Source organism: Petromyzon marinus, chromosome 65, assembly GCF_048934315.1.
Source record: "Petromyzon marinus isolate PM22_M1 ecotype Great Lakes invasive population chromosome 65, UKy_Petmar_22M1.pri1.0, whole genome shotgun sequence".
NCBI classification, from domain to species: domain Eukaryota; kingdom Metazoa; phylum Chordata; class Hyperoartia; order Petromyzontiformes; family Petromyzontidae; genus Petromyzon; species Petromyzon marinus.
The window spans coordinates 5,166,204-5,188,809 of NC_133731.1; the positions used below are offsets into that span (position 1 = coordinate 5,166,204).

The 22,606-nt window shown below is 53.6% G+C and overlaps 1 protein-coding gene across 1 annotated transcript in view; it reads left to right on the top strand.

The window, feature by feature from the left end:
• The window catches only part of SLC6A5 (solute carrier family 6 member 5), a 102,903-nt gene that overhangs the window by 54,187 nt on the left and 26,110 nt on the right, over window positions 1–22,606 (top strand). The window contains exons 3-11 of the mRNA XM_032977955.2: window positions 3,438–4,076; window positions 5,197–5,332; window positions 6,001–6,132; window positions 6,627–6,800; window positions 8,916–9,048; window positions 9,387–9,519; window positions 13,480–13,614; window positions 19,663–19,766; window positions 21,712–21,836. Coding sequence (XP_032833846.1) covers window positions 3,438–4,076; window positions 5,197–5,332; window positions 6,001–6,132; window positions 6,627–6,800; window positions 8,916–9,048; window positions 9,387–9,519; window positions 13,480–13,614; window positions 19,663–19,766; window positions 21,712–21,836 — 1,711 coding nt within the window. The remainder of the gene's footprint in view (window positions 1–3,437; window positions 4,077–5,196; window positions 5,333–6,000; window positions 6,133–6,626; window positions 6,801–8,915; window positions 9,049–9,386; window positions 9,520–13,479; window positions 13,615–19,662; window positions 19,767–21,711; window positions 21,837–22,606) is intronic.

The window sequence follows — 22,606 nt, forward strand, 5'->3', positions numbered from 1 at the left end:
TGCTGTCTCTGGTATAGACAAATCAGTTTTAAAGACAATGCCCAATATGTTATTATCAGAGCCCTGTTTGTTTGCATGTTCACCGAAAGTATTTATAGTTAATGCAGTAAACTTGATTCCTTGCAAAAGGTTTAACCTATTTGGGTGTTTGAACATCTTAACACAACTCTTGTTTTATTTGCCATAAAGGGGTAAAACCCATTCTTATTTTTCATCCTTTGACACTGGTTAAAATGTTTATATGGTATAGCAACTCACCCCGAGCTAAAAATGCTCTCTGATAGTGGCATTGTCTTCGTACTGGTCGCCTTTTGGTGTTGCGCTCTGGTCTGACACTGGTGGTGAGACTGGACCCGTAAAGAAGGCTGCTGCTGTCTCTGGCATAGGCCAAATCGTTTAAAAAAACAATGCCCCATAGATTATTATTGTGTGTGGTTAATGCAGTAAACTTGATTTCTTGCAGAAAGGTTTTTTATTGCCTGAAAGGAGTAAAACCTACTGTCATTTTTTTATACTTTGATACTAACAAAAAGTTCCAGTGATATAGCGAACTGTTAAAATTAAGCTCTAAGTCAGCCATTTTGTGCCTTCCCCATAAAGAGGGCAACGCAGCACAATAATACCAAAATGTTACAAACTATTACCAAATAACAACTTATATTTTAATTACCCAAACACTCTAAATCACCTTCCAGCTCCGTCATATCTTATGATTCGAGTCGCATTGATCAAAACAAACGGAGTTAATTAACGCTCGTGATAATAAATTAAATAACTCACCGCTAGGGCGCGACGCCATCTTATTACTATTAGATTTACCGCGCAAAAAAAACGGCAAGCAATATAATTTAACTCACAAAAAGAAGTGAACGTCCCGTACCTAGCGATCAGAGATACCCTCCGTATTACAACACCGTGGCTGAATTCCTCTGCTTACACACCTGTCAACTCCTTATCCAGTGGCCACTTTATTACAGACCATTTCCGACCTTAATGGTCACCCCGTGCCCTTATAAATCTCAACGTTCATCCTACGAAGGGAGAAACACAAACAAATAAACAAATATATATTACTCGTATTGAAACGTCTGTACACCGTATGGACATGAAAACTCAATTTCCCTGTACAAAAATATGGGTAAACCGTATGGGTTGACAGGCATGCATATTCTTTGGTTCTTTCGGTAAAGTCACGTAGAATGAGAATAAAATAATAAAATAACACAATAAAATTCTCACGACGTTTCGGCCACAACGCAAGCGGCCGTCTTCAGGTGAAAGGTATAGAACTGTCGGGACGACAGAGCTTCAATTACATTTTTCTGCAATTTGAAGCTCTGTCGTCCCGACAGTTCTGTACCTTTCACCTGAAGACGGCCGCTTGCGTTGTGGCCGAAACGTCGTGAGAATTTTATTGTGTTATTTTATTATTTTATTCTCATTCTACGTTACTTTACTGAAAGGCATGCAAATGCTAAAGAGTGCACAATTATCCACGTGTGATTGATCACAGGTGAGCTAACACCGGCTGCACTATCATGTCGTCATCAGCAGGAGCAGCATGCCACATGGCGCGCAGTGTCCGAAGCACCTGACTCGCAATCATAGAGGTCACGAGTTCAAATCCCACTCTGGGGTCAACTCAGGGGATAGGAGGAGTGAAATGGTGGATAGTGTACTCCAAGACACACACACAGACACCCATGACGTTCAAATCCCGCGAGTTGTAACTAAACCAGCATCTCAAGTGTGGCGAGCGAATGGGTCACCAGAAACTCCGCACCGTCATATCATCATCATCGATGCACACATCGTCGCCTGTGATCTATCCACTGCTCAATGAAAGCCTCCGTACCCAGCTGTGAGAGCCTCGCAATGTCAAGGCGCCCCTACACAGCAGCCAAACTCATCGTTCGTTCGTGCGATTCATCGTCGTCATCATCATTATCAATTAGCTAATGACCCTTATTTCTGCAAAGCCAGAAATGGATAGTAGACCCAAAGACCTTCAAAGAGAAACCCATGACTTTCGCATGCCGCGAGTTGTAACTAAGCCAGCTTCTCAAGTGTGGCGAGCGAATGGGTCACCAGTGACTGCGCACAGTCGTACATTATCATCATCATCATCATTATCAATACATCGTCGGCTGTGATCTATCCACTGCTGGATGAAAGCCTCCCTACCCAGCTGTCACCCGTCTCTCAAGAGTCTCGCGACGTCGAGCACCCCGCCGCATGGCGGCCCAATCTCGTCGTTCGTTTGTGCGATTCGTCGTCGGCATCGTCGCCGCCGCTGCCGTCATCATCGTCGTCATTGTCAATTCGCTAATGAGCCTTGTTTCTGCAGAGCCAGAATTAGCGTGCTGGGTTCTACTTAAGAGATGACTTTTCGAAAATGTCACGCGGCATTTGCATTTAAAATGGCCTCGTCGCTGTCACCCACGACTGCGCAGGAAACCCATCGGGTCCACGCGCTCCCCCTCCCCTCTCGATTCCCCTCCCCTGCTGCACCCACACCCCTCCCCTCCTGCACCCCCACCCCTCCCACCTCCCCCCACCACCTCGCTCCCCTTACCCTGCACCCCCTTCCCTCCTGAGACCGATAGACTCACACAGAGACAAATACACTCAAATAGAGACCCATAAACTGACACACAGAGCCATAGACTGACATAGAGACCCATAGACTCACGCAGAGAACCAGACTTTGAGGCCCATAGACTCACATAATTATCCATAATTTCACATACAGACCCGTATATTCACACAAAGACGCAGAGCCTTACACAGAGACCAATAGATTCACATCGAGACTCATCGGCCTACAAAGAGACCAAAAGACCCACAGACTTGCACAAGGACCCATAGACGCGCACAGAGACCCATAGACTCACATAGAGACCGATAGACTCACACAGAGGCCCACCACGTAAAATTTGGTTTTCGCGCTTAACTTGGCAAACGTACATACACAGTGACCCACAAAGATACCTATAGACACCCACAGAGACCCATAGATTAGCACGGTTGGTTCCGTACAGTGCGAAAGAAGTTCAACGTACATACATACGTACATACACAGAGACCCACAAAGATACCCATAGACACCCACAGATACCCATAAATTACCACGGCTGGCTACGTTACGGTGCGAATCGAAGTTGAACATACATACGTACGTACAACGTTGGGCCAACGGTTACTGGGTTGTGCACCCTTCATGACCCACACTGTGTGGTGGGGGCCTCCTTCATCTATTGGCGGATTTGATGAAGGGCGCAACTTTAAAAAAAAGTGTTCACGTTCTCTGTCTCATTCGCAGCTTTGTTTTACATTCGCACTTTCAAGATGGGGAAATAATGATGGCGCTTATAATGATGATGGGGATGATGATGGGGATGATTACGATGATGGATGTGACTTATCCCTCCCACCAGGATCCCATCACGAACCCAGACGGCCCATCACCAGCAGCGCAACACGAAAGCCAAACGCCGCCGCTTGCAGCCATGACCGAGGCTTCCCAGTCCCACTCCCACGCCGCGGAGCCTGACCCTCCTGCCTACCCTGGTGCACCGAGCCAGGCAGCCCCGCAAGGCGAGACCGACCCGCCATTATCCTGGCCTAACAGCACCGCCGCCGCCGCGACCGCCACCGCCACCGCCGGCGCCACCGCGACCGCCACCGGCGCCGCAAGCTTCGACCCCACGTCCTGTGAACCGGGCCGTGCCAAACGGGAGCTCAACTGCAGCCCGGCCACGACGCAACTTCCCTCCGCCATGTCGCGCCCGGTGAATTTTGCCGACCCCCCCGTGCAGAACCAGCAGCCGGGCGTCTGTGCCGGGGAGGGCAGGCCCGGTGACGGTGCTGCTACGGCCACCGCCTCCGCCGGCAGCGCCGCCGCCTCATCCTCCTGGAAGGCGTCGTCTCGGCGCAAGAAGAAGGGCAGCATCATTTCCTGGAAGGAGCCTTCATCGGGCCGCAGGGAGAGCTGGAGGCACGAGGCTGGGAGCACGGTGATGATGGGGGCGCGGGGCAGCGTCACCGTCCTCTCCGGGCTTATGAACCGCAAAATGGTGAGGGTTTAGTGTATTTATTTATTGTATTTGTATCTTATTTTAGCAAGAGCACGCTCTCAGATGCGCTTCCGGGGCCGTGTGGAACGCTCTTCCTTCCCGGTATTGGGAAGCCACAGGGAGCTACGCACTTTGAAATCATCCAGATTGAAAACTTATTTCTTGAGAATTACTTTTTGTGTTTGGCTTGTTGTCCTTCCCGCGCACCTCCGATGAGCCATGGTTGGCTACGTACGGTGTAAAGGAAGTTCAACATACATAGAAAATGGGGGTGGCAGGGGGGGGGGGGGGTGGTGGGAATATGTCCAAAGAATCTACGTCAGTTGAGTTAGCCGCCCAGGTTTACCTGTTGGGAATATTTCACCCACCGGACTCTGAGTGCGAGTCCACCGTGGCGATGCGATAGCGTGCATGGTTGGTGTGGGGCCTAGTGCAAGGATTTAAATGGTGGGGGGGGGGGGTCACTGCACCCCCCCATGCCCCCCCTGGTCCCATCTTCATTTGGGCCCCACGTGCCCATCCAGCTGGCAGGGCCGAGTACGGCTTGCGCCGGCCGTACACTCGACACGCACGCCACGGTGGCCGGGAGGTGTTAACTACCTGGCCTGGTATATAGAACATCGTGGGTTCGATCCCAACCCTGACGCCTGCCGTATATTTGGATTACCGAAAGAACCAGAGAGTATGGATTCCTGCAGTCACGAAAGCTTCCAATCTAGATTGTACATTTTTAGTTTGCATGTTCCTCTCTCTCTCTCTCTCCGTGGTCGCGTGGATTTTACTCCGGATCCTCCGGTTTTCCCCCTCCAGATTTGGATTCAACGTCACGCGTTCCGAGCGTTTGGCTGCTGCCACAAAATTTCCACACGATGACGATAAGACGTTACTCCGTTGAGCTATCATTCGTGACGGCCACGTCGCTTTTGAAAAAGAGCTACAGAAGCAGCTCAGTGGGGCCTTACCTGGTAACATTAAACAAATTTTTTTTAATTTTTAGCTTGTTTTAGTTGAGACAGCTCCGTCACGACCGATGTCTCCCGTACCTCCCCCCCACCCCCGACTCTCGCCCCCCCCCGTGCCCCCCCTCATCGCTGCCCCCCCCCCTCCCCCCCCCCAACAGAGCGACGTGGGTGATGAGAACCAGGCACGTGGGAACTGGTCCAGCAAGCTAGACTTCATCCTCTCCATGGTGGGCTACGCTGTGGGGCTTGGGAACGTCTGGCGCTTCCCCTACCTGGCCTTCCGCAACGGGGGCGGTGAGCTCACGCGCACGTGAACGCACGCTCTCGCGCGCTCACGCGTACAAGAGCTCACCTGCATGTGCGCTCATCAGCAAGAGCGGTCACCTGCAGACGTGCTCGTCCGTACGCAAGCTCACCTGTAAGCGCGCTCACCTGTACAAGAGCTCACCTGCATACGCGCTCACCTACACACGCGCTCGTCCGTACGCAAGCTCATCTGTAAGCGCGCTCACCTGTACAAGAGCTCACCTGCATGTGCACTCAACTGTATGCAAGCTCACCTGTATGCAAGCTCACCTGTATGCAAGCTCACCTGCATACACGCTCACCTGTACAAGAGCTGACCTGCACGTGTGCTCACCTGCGCACGTGCTCACCAGTACATCGACACACTCACCTGTACATCCGGAAACCTGTGGTGGCGGTATTGGAGCTGGTGGTGGTGGTGGCAGTCGTGGTCAGGGTAGTGGTTGTGGTGGTGGTGCCGGTGGAGATGGTGGCAAAGCTGGCACGGCAACGGGGTTTGGCGTAATTTTCTGTTCCTGGCTGTATGTTGAACTTTCAGGGCTTCGGGATAGAACCCACGAGCTCCTTAATCTGAACCTGAACGTGAGTACACCCCCCTCCCATTCCCGTGTGTATCCCCCCCCCCCCCCCACTTCCCCCCCACGTGCGTCCTTCAGGTGCGTTCCTCATCCCGTACCTGCTCATGCTCGCGCTGGCCGGGGTGCCCATCTTCTTCCTGGAGGTCGCCATCGGCCAGTTCGCCAGCCAGGGCCCAGTGTCCGTGTGGAAGGCGATTCCAGCCCTGCAGGGTGAGACATCGCGCCGGGGATGGGGAGGGGGCACGGGGAGACGCTGAGCGATAGGAGGAGATGTGGGGACACGGCGGAGACAGGCGGAGGCGACACGGGACGACTCGTGGAGACAGGAGGACATGTGGGGAGACCCTGGGAGACACAAGGAGACCGAAGGAGACGTGAAGGAGACGTGGAGGAGACACGGGGAGACAGGAGGGGACGCAGAGAGATAGGAGACTCGGGGAGACACAAGGAGACAGGAGGATTCGTCACAGGAGAAGTGGAGGAGACACGGGGAGATGTGGAGGAGACACGGGGAGACACGGGGAAACGCAGAGCGATAGTACGAGATGTGGGGAGACTCAGGGAGATAGGAGATACGGGGAGATAGTACACACGGGGAGACGTGGGGAGATAGGAGACGTGGGGAAGAGACGTGGGGAGATAGGAGGAGATGTGAGGAAGAGACGGGGAGACAGGATGAGACGCGGTGCTGTCTCTGCCCGCAGGCTGCGGCATCGCCATGCTGATCATCTCGGTACTGATCGCCATCTACTACAACATCATCATTTGCTACACCCTCTTCTACCTCTTCGCGTCCTTCACCTCGGCGCTGCCCTGGGGCTCCTGCACCAATGAGTGGAACACCCCCAACTGTCGCGGGCCCCGGCACGAGCAGATGGGTGGGTGGCAGCGCCTCGTCAAAGCACGTGACGGGCAGCCCCTCGCCCCTCGCTTGCGGAGGATAGCGTAGGGGGTGGCGGGGGGGGGGAGGTTTGGTGGATCGTCATCACGATCCGTGGGCAGATAGGCCCCGTGGTAGTACGGGGATAGAGCATGTCCCCTCGCACGCGCAAACACGTGGCCCGCTGTGCCTCGCGCTTCCGGGCACTCGGCACGAGAGGATGGGCGCGTGACGACGGTCGTGCCCCATCGCTGTGGAGGCAGCTGGGGTCTTCGTACACGACCAAGGATAAGAATAGGTTTGACCCTGTCTGGCAATCAATCAAACGGGAGGTGTTAAGATGTTCAAACACCAAGTAGATAAATGTTACTGCATTAACCACACACACGGTACTTGTGGTGAACATGCAAGCAAACAGAGCTCTGATAACACCGGTCTACAGCCAAAATGCTTCCTAAATAAGTATAGTCCAACTTTACTAATTTTGGGTCACTGAGAATGAAAATGATTTTTAAAATTGTTGATTGGCTCTAGTTTTCAAGATATGCTCCTTCGTCAGTATATACGAGCCTTGACTTGGGAATGGCGGAGGAGAAGTGAGTTGTAAAGGGAAGGGATCTCAATTTAAACCAGAAATTACTCAAATACATCTTTGACTGGACCTATGATTAAATCTATGACTGTGTTTGGACAGTACTTGCTTTTTGAGCAAAGCAATGAATGATGCAATCTGAACCTGGTATTGCGTCATACATTATGTGATTTGCATCATGTTATTCCTAGAAACCATTGATGATGCAATCATAACTAGGCTTACATCCATCTGCTGAACAAATTGCCCTATATCAGCTCTCGAAATCATACAGTGTCGTGCTCTCTTATTTGTCAGTGTTGTCAATGTGAGCAGAGATGCCTCGTACTCGTGTGAACAAAGCAGATAACTTCTGCGAAGTTTTTGGTGAAGTGACTTTTGCATCGCAAAAGCGCAGTATAACCGCTATGGTCAAGAAAGCCTACCACCTTTATTTTGGCTGCAAAAATTGGAGGTCAGGACAAGATGTGGGCACCACACATATGCTGCAACACTTGTTGCGACAAATCTTCGGCAGTGGTTGAACAGGAGAAAGACATCGATGCCTTTTGCAGTGCCAATGATTTGGAGAGAGCCAACGGATCACATCGGCGATTCTTACCTCTGCATGGCGCCTCCAGTTGGGAAAGTGGACTGTGCATTATCCAAACATTCCATCAGCTGTACGCCCAGTACCCCACGGAGAAGGATTGCCTTCTCCATGGGGTTTCAAAGACAACGCATATGTTATAATATATTGGGCATTGTCTTTGAAACTGATTGGCCTAAACCAGAGATAGCAGCCTAGTCTCAGCACCAGTGCCAGACCCGAGAACGACGCCAAAAATTTGAACAGCCTCCTATCTCGTAGACATTCATATGACAGCGCCTGAATCCAAGGCGCTTTACAACAATTATACAAATTGCACGTAAGATGACGGCGGTTGAGATAATGAAGATTAGCGGGGCTGTCCGAGAGTCGGTCACTCGCAGGTTTCCCACCGGAGCTGCTCCGTCCGAGGCCCCGCTACCGGCGGTGTTTGGGACAAGCGATCAAAGGGCTGCACCTGCGTCTACCCGTGCCTTCTCCCCACGTGTCTCTGAAATCTTCTCCGTGTCTCCCTGTGTTTCATAATGTCTCTTTATGCTGCCCCGTTTCTCCCCGACACGTCCCCCCCCCCACCCCGTGTCTCCCCACGCGTCCCTACCGTGTCTCTCCCCTGCATCTCCCCCGTGTCTCCCCGCGTGTCACCCCTGTGTCTCCCCACGCGTCCCTACCGTGTCTCTCCCGTGCATCTCCCCCGTGTCTCCCCACGCGTCCCTACCGTGTCTCTCCCGTGCATCTCCCCTGTGTCTCCCCACGTGTCCCCCCCGTGTCTCCCCACGCGTCCCTACCGTGTCTCTCTTGTGTCTTCCCCATGTGTCCCCCCCCATGTCTCTCCACGCGTCCCCACTGTGTCTCTCCCATGTCATCCCCACGTGACGTGTCCCCCCCGTATCTCCCCGCCCGTTCCCCCCCCGCCCCCCCCCCGTGTCTCACAGACGCGTGTCTCGGCATCCTGAACCTCACCGGTAGGCCCCTCAACAGCTCGGTGTGCGAGCGCCTGTTCGGCAACGTGTCGCTCGCCAACCGCACGCGGCCGGAGAGCGTCAGCGGCAGCGAGGAGTACTTCAAGTGAGAGGCCCCCTCCGTGCCAGCTCCCTCGCTCACCCACGCGCTCGCTTACTCACCCGCACACTCGCTCACGTGCTCGCTCACCCACGTGCTCGCTCACCCACCCACGCGCTCGCTCACGTGCTTGCTCACCCACCCACGCGCCCGCTCACCCACCCGCTCGCGCGCTCGCTCACTTGCTCGCTCGCGCGAGTCTTGAGCCTCACCGAGTCTCAACACTCGTTTTCACGAGGCTCCTGCGAGATTCAGGATGCGTGACCATGCAGTCCCGTCTCCAACACCCCCGGTCTCCTTCCCCCCCACCCCCCTCCATCTCCCCCCCCAACCCCCTGCGCCAGGTTCTTTGTGCTGAAGATCTCGGAGGGCATCGACCGTCCGGGCGAGATTCGCTGGCACCTAGCGCTGTGCCTGCTGCTCGCCTGGATCATCGTCTACCTCTGCCTGGTGCGCGGCATCAAGACCTCGGGCAAGGTGCGCCACCCAGCTACCCAGCCACCTAGATACCCAGCCACCCAGCTACCCAGCTACCCAGCCACCTAGATACCCAGCCACCCAGCTACCCAGCTACCCAGCTACCCAGCTATCCAGCCACCCAGCTACCCAGCTACCCAGATACCCAGTTACCCAGCTACCCAGCCACCCAGCTACCCAGCTACCCAGCTACCCAGCTACCCAGCTACCCAGCTACCCAGCCACCCAGCCACCCAGCCACCCAGCTACCCAGCTACCCAGCCACCCAGCTACCCAGCTACCCAGCCACCCAGATACCCAGCCACCCAGCTACCCAGCCACCCAGATACCCAGCCACCCAGCTACCCAGCTACCCAGCCACCCAGATACCCAGCTACCCAGCTACCCAGCTACCCAGCAACCTAGATACACAGCTACCCAGCTACCCAGCTACCCAGCACTCACCACCCAGCTACCCAGCCACCCAGCCACCAAGCCACCCAACTACCCAGCCACCCAGCCACCCAGCCACCCAGCTACCCAGCTACCCAGTTACCCAGCTACCCAGTTTCCCAGCTACCCAGCTACCCAGCTACCCAGTTACCCAGCTACCCAGATACCTAGATACCCAGCCACCCAGCTACCCAGTTACCCAGATACACAGCTACCCAGTTACCCAGCTACCCAGTTTCCCAGCTACCCAGCTACCCAGCTACCCAGTTACCCAGCTACCCAGATACCTAGATACCCAGCCACCCAGCTACCCAGTTACCCAGATACACAGCTACCCAGTTACCCAGCTACCCAGCTACCCAGCTACCCAGCCACCCAGCTACCCAGCTACCCAGTTACCCAGATACACAGATACCCAGCTACCCAGTTACCCAGATACCCAGCTACCCAGATACACAGTTACCCAGATACACAGTTACCCAGCCACCCAGATACCAAGCCACCCAGCTACCCAGCTACCCAGCTACCCAGCTACCCAGCCACCCAGCCACCCAGCCACCCAGCTACCCAGCTACCCAGCCACCCAGCTACCCAGCTACCCAGCCACCCAGATACCCAGCCACCCAGCTACCCAGCCACCCAGATACCCAGCCACCCAGCTACCCAGCTACCCAGCCACCCAGATACCCAGCTACCCAGCTACCCAGCTACCCAGCAACCTAGATACACAGCTACCCAGCTACCCAGCTACCCAGCACTCACCACCCAGCTACCCAGCCACCCAGCCACCAAGCCACCCAACTACCCAGCCACCCAGCCACCCAGCCACCCAGCTACCCAGCTACCCAGTTACCCAGCTACCCAGTTTCCCAGCTACCCAGCTACCCAGCTACCCAGTTACCCAGCTACCCAGATACCTAGATACCCAGCCACCCAGCTACCCAGTTACCCAGATACACAGCTACCCAGTTACCCAGCTACCCAGCTACCCAGCTACCCAGCCACCCAGCTACCCAGCTACCCAGTTACCCAGATACACAGATACCCAGCTACCCAGTTACCCAGATACCCAGCTACCCAGATACACAGTTACCCAGATACACAGTTACCCAGCCACCCAGATACCAAGCCACCCAGCTACCCAGTTACCTAGCCACCCAGATACCCAGTTACCCAGATACACAGCTACCCAGCTACCCAAATACCCAGATACCCAGTTACCCAGCTACCCAGCTACACAGATACACAGCTACCCAGCTACCCAGCTACCCAGATACCCAGTTACCCAGTCACCCAGCCACCCAGCCACCCAGCTACCCAGCTACCCAGTTACCCAGTTACCCAGCTACCCAGATACCCAGTTACCCAGATACACAGCTACCCAGCTACCCAGCTACCCAGATACCCAGTTACCCAGTTACCCAGCTACCCAGATACCCAGCTACCCAGATACACAGCTACCCAGCTACCCAACTACCCAGATACCCAGTTACCCAGTTACCCAGCCACCCAGCTACCCAGCTACCCAGCTACCCAGTTACCCAGCTACCCAGATACCCAGTAACCCAGTTACCCAGCTACCCAGCCACCCAGCTACCCAGCCACCCAGCCACCCAGCTACCCAGCCACCCAGCTACCCAGCTACCCAGCTACCCAGTTACCCAGGTACCCAGATACCCAGTTACCCAGCCACCCAGCCACCCAGCTACCCAGCTACCCAGTTACCCAGTTACCCAGCTACCCAGATACCCAGTTACCCAGTTACCCAGCTACCCAGCCACCCAGCTACCCAGCTACCCAGCTACCCAGTTACCCAGCTACCCAGATACCCAGCTACCCAGCTACCCAGTTACCCAGCTACCCAGCCACCCAGCTACCCAGCCACCCAGCCACCCAGCTACCCAGCTACCCAGCTACCCAGTTACCCAGCTACCCAGATACCCAGTTACCCAGTTACCCAGCTACCCAGCCACCCAGCTACCCAGCTACCCAGCTACCCAGTTACCCAGCTACCCAGATACCCAGCTACCCAGTTACTCAGCTACCCAGCCACCCAGTTACCCAGCTACCCAGCCACCCAGCTACCCAGCTACCCAGATACCCAGCTACCTAGTTACCCAGCTACCCAGCCACCCAGCTACCCAGCTACCCAGCTACCCATTTAGCAAGTTACCCAGATACCCAGCTACCCAGTTACCCAGCTACCCAGCCACCCAGTTACCCAGCTACCCAGCTACCCAGTTACCCAGCTACCCAGTTACCCAGCCACCCAGCCACCCAGCTACCCAGCTAGTAGCTACCCAGCCACCCAGCCACCCAGCTATCGAGCCACCCAGCTACCCAGCCACCCAGTTACCCAGCCACCCAGCACCTGCTACCCAGCTACCCAGCCACCCAGCTATCCAGCACTCACCACCCAGCTACCCAGCCACCCAGCTACCCAGTTACCCAGATACACAGCTACCCAGCCACCCAGCTACCCAGCTACCCAGCCACCCAGCTACCCAGCTACCCAGCCACCCAGCCACCCAGCCACCCAGCTAGTAGCTACCCAGCAACACAGCACACAGCTACTCAGCACTCAGCTACCCCACCACCCAGCTACCCAGTCACCTAGCTACCCCACCACACAGATACCCAGCAGCCCAGCTATCCAGCCACCCAGCTATCCAGTACCAGCCACCCAGCTACCTAACCACCCAACCACCCAACTACCCAGCTACCCAACCACCCAACCACCCAGCCACTCAGCACCCGCTACCCAGCCACCCAGCTATCCAGCACCAGCCACCCAGCTACCCAACCACCCAGTTACCCAGCTAACCAGCCACCCAGCACCAGCCACCCAGCTACCCAGCCACCCAGCTACCCAGTACCAGCCACCCAGCTACCTAACCACCCAGCCACCCAACTACGCAGCTACCCAACCACCCAACCACCCAGCCACTCAGCACCCGCTACCCAGCCACCCAGCTATCCAGCACCAACCAACCACCCAGCCACTCACCACCCAGCCACCCAGCTACCCAGCCACCCAGCACCAGCCACCCAGCTACCCAGCCACCCAGCTATCCAGCACCAGCCACCCAGCTACCCAGTCACCCAACCACCCAGCTACCCAGCCACCCAGCTACCCAGCCACCCAGCTACCCAGCACCAGCCACCCAGCTACCCAGCCACCCAGCTACCCAGCACCAGCCACCCAGCTACCCAGCCACCCAGCTACTCAGACACCCAGCCACCCAGCTACCCAGCTACTCAGCCACCCAGCTACCCAGTCACCCAGCTACCTAGCACCAGCTACCCAGCTACCCAGCCACCCAGCTACCCAGCCACCCAGCTACCCAGCCACCCAGCTACCCAGCTACCCAGTCACCCTGCTGCTTGTTCACCTTTAGGCGTCGTTCTCTGCTCTGACACGAGCGAGCGAAGTGAACGGCGAGCGAGCGATTGGGTTGCGTTAGAGGGTTAATGGCAAGTGTTGTGAAGCCTACACGGGGGATCTTTGCCTTTGGGTGGTGGCTACAGGTGGTGTACTTTACGGCCACGTTCCCGTACGTGGTGCTCGTGATTCTGCTGGTGAGAGGGGTCACCCTGCCCGGGGCATTCGACGGAATCCTCTACTTCATCAAGCCCAAATGGGAGAAGCTCTTCGAGGCCACGGTCAGTTGAGGGCGTGCGAGCTGAGAGTGTGAGAGTGAGAGTGTGAGAGCGTGAGAGTGTGTGTGAGAGTGTGAGAGTGAGAGTGTGTGTGAGAGTGTGAGAGTGTGTGTGAGAGTGTGAGAGTGTGTGAGAGAGTGTGAGAGTGTGAGAGTGTGTGTGAGAGTGTGAGAGTGTGTGAGTGTGTGTGAGAGTGTGAGAGTGTGTGAGAGTGTGAGAGTGTGTGTGAGAGTGTGAGAGTGTGTGTGAGAGTGTGAGAGTGAGAGTGTGAGAGTGTGAGAGTGTGTGAGTGTGTGAGTGAGAGTGTGAGAGTGAGAGTGTGAGAGTGTGTGAGAGTGTGAGAGTGAGAGTGTGAGAGTGTGAGAGTGAGAGTGAGAGTGTGAGAGTGTGTGAGAGTGTGAGAGTGTGTGAGAGTGTGAGAGTGAGAGTGTGAGAGTGTGAGAGTGTGTGAGTGTGTGAGTGAGAGTGAGAGTGTGAGAGTGTGTGAGAGTGTGAGAGTGAGAGTGTGAGAGTGTGAGAGTGTGTGAGAGTGTGAGAGTGAGTGTGTGAGAGTGTGAGAGTGTGTGTGAGAGTGTGAGAGTGTGTGTGAGAGAGTGTGAGAGTGTGAGAGTGTGAGAGTGAGTGAGTGTGAGAGTGTGAGAGTGTGAGAGTGTGAGAGTGAGTGTGTGTGAGAGTGTGAGAGTGTGTGTGAGAGTGTGAGAGTGTGAGAGTGTGTGTGAGAGTGTGAGAGTGTGAGTGTGTGAGAGTGTGAGAGTGTGTGTGAGAGTGAGTGAGTGTGAGAGTGTGTGAGTGTGTGAGAGTGTGTGAGTGTGTGAGAGTATGAGAGTGAGTGAGTGTGAGAGTGTGAGAGTGTGAGAGTGTGTGAGTGTGTGTGAGAGTGAGTGTGAGAGTGTGAGAGTGTGTGAGAGAGTGTGAGAGTGAGTGAGTGAGTGTGAGAGTGTGAGAGTGTGAGAGTGAGAGTGTGAGAGTGTGAGAGTGTGAGAGTGTGTGTGAGAGTGAGTGAGTGTGTTTGAATGAGAGTGTGTGAGTGAGCGTGAGTGAGTGTGTGAGAGTATGTGAGAGTGTGTGAGTGAGAGTGTGAGAGTGTGTGAGAGTGTGTGAGTGAGAGTGTGAGAGTGAGTGTGTGAGCGTGTGTGAGAGTGTGAGAGTGTGTGAGTGTGTGTGTGAGATGTGAGTGTGTGAGAGTGTGTGAGAGTGAGAGTGTGTGAGAGTGAGAGTGTGAGAGTGAGTGTGTGAGAGTGTGAGAGTGTGTGAGAGTGAGTGTGCGAGTGAGCGTGAGTGAGTGTGTGAGAGTGTGTGAGTGAGCGTGTGTGAGAGTGTGTGAGTGAGAGTGAGTGTGTGAGAGTGTGTGAGCGTGTGTTGGAGTGTGTGAGTGAGTGTGTTAGAGTGTGTGAGTGAGCGTGAGTGAGAGTGTGAGAGTGTGTTTGAATGAGAGTGTGTGAGTGAGCGTGAGAGAGTGTGTGAGAGTGTGTGAGAGTGTGTGAGAGTGAGTGTGAGAGTGTGTTTGAATGAGAATGTGTGAGTGAGCGTGAGTGAGTGTGTGAGAGTGTGAGAGTGTGTTTGAATGATAGTGTGTGAGTGAGCGTGAGTGAGAGTGAGTGTGTTAGAGTGTGTTTGGATTAGAGTGTGTGAGTGAGCGTGAGTGAGTGTGTGAGAGTTTGTTGGAGTGTGTTTGAATGAGAGTGTGTGAGTGAGCGTGAGAGAGTGTGTGAGAGTGTGTGAGAGTGAGTGTGTGTTTGAATGAGAATGTGTGAGTGAGCGTGAGTGAGTGTGTGAGAGTGTGAGAGTGTGTTTGAATGATAGTGTGTGAGTGAGCGTGAGTGAGAGTGAGTGTGTTAGAGTGTTTTTGGATTAGAGTGTGTGAGTGAGCGTGAGTGAGTGTGTGAGAGTTTGTTGGAGTGTGTTTGAATGAGAGTGTGTGAGTGAGAGTGAGTGTGTGAGAGTGTGTGTGAGAGTGTGAGAGTGTGTTTGAATGAGAGTGTGTGAGTGAGCGTGAGTGAGAGTGTGAGTAAGAGTGTGTGAGTGTTTGAGTGAGAGCGTATGAGTGTGAGTGAGTGAGCGTGAAAGAGTGTGTGTGTGGGTGAGAGTCTGTGTGAGAGTGTGTTTGAGTGGGAGTGTGTAAGTGAGAGTGTATAAGTGAACCAGCCTTGGGCTTCCTCTAGGTCGACTCAGCCTAAATGAGGACCTGGTGTGGCGTGTAATACACATGAGCACTGGGGAGACAAAGGCGGCCGGGTGTGGCGTTGGCCATGCACCCACTCCAGTGTTGTCAGCCTTAATAGGTGCTTACTAACAGCACTTGCCCCAACAGTCAGTTATAGTGGGGGGTGGTCTTTATCTTTGTGTAGTGTCAATGATTCGGTTTGTAGGAGGCACCTTCTTTTATTCTTCAAATTCCACGGTCTCGTCCACACACTCTCCACTGTAGCTCAGCCCAGCCTGGTGCGCAACCGTAACCGTCAAACAGCTGACGGCGCTGACTCAGATAGCCAACAACTTCCGGCAGCGCAACATCGAGCGGAGAGACGGCAGACGGCGACGGCGACGAAGAGGCCACTCCCAGAACCGGCAGCCTCGAGCTCCCCGCTCTCGCCTCCTTTTATGCTCCCAGCGCGGTCCTGGCTCCGCCCTGACCGCGCCTTCCTTCTCGAACCCTCTAGCTCAGGGGGTCCCCAACTCCCGGGCCGCGGGACCGGTACCGGTCCCGTGGCCTGTTAGGAACCGGGCCGCACAGCAGCAGGAGGAGGTGAGAGCGGTGAAGTCCGATCACGCGTGGAAGCCGCCCCCATTATTTTATTATTTACCACTTCCGTCCACGCCTCTTTCCCCCGCACTGCACACTCAGTCTCAGTCACGTGGTGTTGGTAAGCCCACAAGCTACCAACCCCCTAGTAGCCACAATGAGTTAAAAACCGACGTCGCCAGAGAGCTTCTTTGAAAAGGGGGAAAGACCCAATGATGAACCCCCCCCCCCCGGTCCGGTTCCTGGTGCCAAAAAGGTTTGGGACCGCTGCTCTAGCAGGTTCCAGGGGCCTCCAGATGGGGTCCTCTATGACCCTTGCCCGAGTTCCTCCGCTCTGCCAATACTCACCGTGCACACGCTCACCGGCGTGTGCACTGTCTGTCCACCGCAGCAACCGCTGCTGTCCACCAGCTGGCGCTATTACACTACATATTACACTACATACTACACTACATATGTATTACACTACATATGTATTACACTACATATTACACTAGATATTACACTACATATGTATTACACTACATATTACACTACATATTACACTACCTATTACACTAGATATTACACTACATATTACACTACATATTATACTACCTATTACACTACATATTACACTACATATTACACTACATATTACACTACATATGTTTTACACTACATATGTATTACACTGCATATTACACTACATATGTATTACACTACATATTACACTACATATGTATTACACTACATATGTATTACACTACATATGTATTACACTACATATGTATTACACTACATATGTATTACACTACATATGTATTACACTACATATGTATTACACTACATATTACACTAGATATTACACTACATATGTATTACACTACATATTACACTATATATTACACTACATATTACACTACATATGAGGGTGAGTGTGAGTGAGTGGCACGACACGGGCTAGAGAAGAGGTGGTACTGATGCGGTACGGGAGGACATGCCGATGACCGGTACCAGCGGTGTCCTGATCGGCCTCTGTGGAGGAGGAGGCTCGTGAAGGACGCTGCTGCTACTGGGCAGTTGGAGGCAGTCGCCCTCCAGCAACAACGGAGGGCGGAGGAGCGACGCTCACAACAACGAGCGTAGCGCCCGGTGGCTAAAACGCAGTTCGGGATCAGGCGGAGCATCTTCCACTCAGCTCAGTCAGTCAACCCATGGTCTGTCCCGTGACCTCCTGCCAACAGCGAGCCTTCGACACTTCACGTGGCCTCAAGGTGCACCTAGCCTGGCACATGCACCGTGTCGGCATCACCACCACTATGCGCGTGGGTGTGAGTACGTGAGTGTGGCTCAGAGATTTGTCACTGAGGTTAGCCGTGAGTGGGAATTGAACTCTGGTTGCTGGGGTTGTATTGCAGTGACCTAACCACTGCACTACCGCTCCCCACTGCACTTCCCATTGCAAAGACAACAATCACCACGATTTAGCCTTCAGAGACTTTTGGGGCAAGTGCTGTTAGCACCTGTGAAGGCCGGCACGACAGAACCACGCCCGACCGCCTTTGTCTCCCCAGTGACGATGTTTACACACCGCACCAGGTACTCATTTTAGGCTGAGTTAACCTAGGGGAGGCCCAGTACCGGTTCAGATACTCGTCACTGTTGGTGTTGGCCGTGAACGGGAATCGGACTCGGGCTGTCGGGTTCGTAACGCGGCGCGCTAACCGCTACACCACCGCTCCCCACTAGCACACACACACACACACTCGCACACACACGCTCGCACACACACACGCACGCACACACACACTCTCGCACACGCTCGCACACACACACTCGCACACACACACTCGCACACACACACACGCACGCACACACACTCGCACACACGCACACACGCACGCACACACACTCGCACACACACACGCACACACACACGCACGCACACACACTCGCACACACACACACTCGCACACACACACTCGCACACACACACACACGCACGCACACACACTCGCACACACACACGCACACGCGCGCGCGCACACACCTCACGTTAAATTCGCAACGCGGCCATAAACCGCCGCCATTTCATCCGCTCCACTAAATGCAATTATCCGGGAAAATGTTACGCGATAAAACACAGAATAAAAGAGGGCATTTTACACCTCCACGCTCGCCCTGCAGCAGCAGCAGCAGCCCATGCAGGCCCCGGGATGGAGCTACCCTCCCCACCACACGGAACGATAACACAGATGGGACCCAGCTGAATCACTCACGAGGGGGTGGTGGTAGGGGGGTCATCGTGCACCTGTCTGGGACCCATAGGCAGGGTTTGACTCCAACCACCCCCACACACCCCCAGGTTCGTTTTTCGGTGGCACGGAATTTGTTTTTTTTTATTTAAAAAAAATAATGTTTTGCCAGTGAGCTCTGTAAACTCTCGTTCATAGATGCCCAGTCGGTGCCTCCGGGTCAGAAAGTTACAACAACAAACAATACAGTAAGGTTCTAGATTTGAAGCTTTCGTGACTGCAAGGATCCATACTCTTTGGTTCTATTCGGTAAAGTCACGTAGGTAAAAAAAATAAAACCACAAAAATCACGACGTTTCGGCCACAACACAAGCGGCCTTCATCAGGTGAAGGGACCAGGCTGTCTCGAGGACAGCGCTGGAGTGAAACACAGCCAAGCTCAGACCGCGGACCTTTAAGCTGTGTGCGAGGAAACAAGGTGCCTTGACAAAGGAATTAGCATAAAAAATTAGTATTTAATTGGCGGACTTAGCATGATGAAATGTGAACATGTGCAGGTTGGCGTGGGGGGGGGGGGGTGTGAAAGGGAAAAAAGCACGAAAGTTTGGGGTACCACTACTTGAAAAAATATACTGTACCATTGAAAATTAGTTTAATGTTACAGTAAGGCCCTCTGCTGAGCTATGTAACTCTTTTGTTTGTTTGTTAAACAGATGTCCAGTAGGGGCCCCCGGGTCAGAAATTTGCAACAACAATACACGCAAAAAACTCACTCAAAATAAGGAAATAAAATTAAACTATTATTCTTTTACATAGGTAAGGCCAGCTGAGCTATAAAGCTCTATTTTAGAAGCGACCTGGCCACAAACGACGGTTAACCTGAGTGGATTATCATCACGCGAAATTTTATTGCAGCCGAACGCTCTGAACGTGGGACGTTGATTCGAAACGTGGAGGGGAAAACCGGAGGACCAGGAGAAAAATCCACGCGACCACGTGGAGAGAGAGAGAGAGAGAAAGACAGAGACACCGCAAACGCCAGCTGTTGGACGTTGTCTCCGTGTGCCCCAGGTGTGGAAGGACGCAGCAACTCAGATCTTCTTCTCGCTGTCGGCCGCTTGGGGAGGACTTATCACCCTCTCCTCCTACAACAAGTTTCACAACAACGTCTACCGGTGTGGGACCACGCTCACTCACCCGATCACCCGATATCTCACCTGCTCGCTCACCCATATTCACCCACTCATCCATTCATCGATTCACCTTTGTCAACCATGTACTCACCCATCCGTCCACTTACCTGTCAGCTCACCCGCTCACCCAGCCACCCAACCGCTCACTCACCCGCCCACTAGCACACCCACCCACGCACCCATCCATCCATCCTTCACCCACCCACCCACCCATACAACCGCTCGCTCACCCACCCACGAACACACCCACCCCCAAACTACTCACACACCCACTCACTCACCCATCCATCCTCCACCCACCCACTAGCAAACCCACCCCCAAACTACTCACCCACCCACCCACTCACCCATCCATCCATCCTCCACCCACCCACTAACACACCCACCCCCAAACTACTCAACCACCCACCCACTCACCCATCCATCCACCCACCCACTAACACTCCCACCCACCCTCATCTCCCCATCCACTCACACACCCACTCACCCTGTGCGAGTTCTGCACGCCCCTTGTGGCTCGAGTCCCGTGGGGCGACGCGACTTGGAATCCCCACGCTCACGGCCGGCGCCGTTCAACATCAGCGGTGGCGCCCCCCCCCCGCTCCGAGCAGCCTGCGCGGGCTACGATACGCTGGGGGGGGGGGGGGTCAAAGGGCTCGCATAATGCGCTTGCTTAATGTAAGGTTAGCTCATTAATCGCACCCCCCACTCCCCACACTTTGCACAAGAGCGCAGAAGCGTGGCCACCGCGTCTACGCCTCTGTATAAGGAACGAAACAGGGGGAACTTCTACACACATCTGGCTGTCCGCCTGATGAAGCTGGTTGTGATTACTGGCGAAACGTTGTTACTCAGATTGTAATTGTTGTGGCTTGGCTCTCCAACACACAACCGGTGTGGCTGTACTAGTACACTACACTATACACTACACTATTATACACTACACTATTATACACTACACTATACACTACACTATATACTACACTATTATACACTACACTATACACTATACTTTACACTACTATACACTACACTATTATACACTACACTATACACTACACTATACACTGACTATATATACTACACTATACTTTACACTACTATACACTACACTTTACACTACTATACACTACACTTTACACTACTATACACTACACTATACACTACACTACACACTATACACTACTATACACTACACTATACACTACACTATACACTACTATACACTACACTATACACTACACTATACACTACACTATACACTACTACACACTATATACTACACTACACACTTCTATACACTACACTATACACTACACACTACACTATATACTAGTGCCGTACTAGTGACGAATTGGCACGTTCTGTTTACGTGACAACCCCTTAACTAGTTGGCTGTGTCGGGTGGTGGTGGGTTTTAACGACACAACGTTTATATATTTACGCGATCTAACCCAACAAAAAAACCCTCTATTACTGATGATATTGGTCGCGAAAGCCTCCCTACTTCGCGTTAAACTGGACCCTTTTTTACACGCTTTTTATGAACTCACTCTGTTGTTGTATCCTTAAAATCTTGTAACTCAATTTTAACCCACTTACCAATGTGGTATCGAATACAAACTTGGTATGCTCACGTCATACTGATGGCAATACTATATTCTATCATTAAAAATATAAAAATATATTTTTAAACCATTATTTTTTATATGTTATGTTTTTGGCTTGGGTCTCATTGTCCACGCTCAACTCACGTTGGCTGTAATTGCCCACGGTCCCCTTACGTCGTGGCAAGCTTCGGGGACACTTCCTGGAGTCGTGGAGTTCTTACATTACTAGTAAGGTACATTTAATAAAAGCGTGTTTTTAGAAACGTTTTTTTTTAAACATTACTTTTTGTCTTTTGCTTGCGCGCGACCGGGGCCAGGGACACGCTGATCGTGACGTGCACCAACAGCGCCACGAGCATCTTCGCCGGCTTCGTCATCTTCTCCGTCATCGGCTTCATGGCGCACCTCCTCAAGGTGGACATCCAACAGGTGGCGGACGAAGGTGGGCGCCTCGGGCCTTTACACAAACTCAGCGAGTGCGCGAGCGAGTGGGTGCATGAGTCAGTGAGTCGGTGAGTGAGTGGGTGCATCAGTCAGTGAATGGGTGAGTGAGTGAGTGGGTGAATGGATGGGCGGATGGGTGCATGAGCGAGTGAGCGAGTGGGCGAGGGAGTGAATCTGTGAGTGTGCGAGTGAGTGGGTGAATGAGTCAGTGAGTGGGTGGGTGAGTGGATGAATGGATAGGCGGATGGGTGCATGAGCGAGTGGGCGAGCGAGTGAATGTGTGAGCGCGCGAGCGAGTGGGTGCATGAGCCAGTGAGTGGGTGAGTGAGTGGGTGAATGGATGGGTGGATGGGTGCATGAGCGAGTGAGCGAGTGGGCGAGCGAGTGTGTGAGCGCGCGAGCGAGTGGGTGCATAAGTCAGTGAGTGGGTGAGTGAGTGGGCGAATGGATGGGCGGATGGGTGGATGAGCGAGTGAGCGAGTGGACGAGCGAGTGAATGTGTGAGTGTGCGAATGTGTGAGTGAATGCGTCAGTGAGTGGGTGAGTGAGTGGGCGAATGGATGGGCGGATGAGCGAGCGTGCGAGTGAATGTGTGAGCGTGCAAGTGAGTGGGTGGATGTTCGAGCGAGTGGGTGAATGAGTGAGTGAGTGGGCGAACGAATGGGCGGATGGGTGGACGAGCGAGTGAATGTGTGAGTGTGCGAGTGAGTGAATGCGTCAGTGAGTGGGCGAATGGATGAGCGGATGGGTGGATGAGCGAGTGAATGT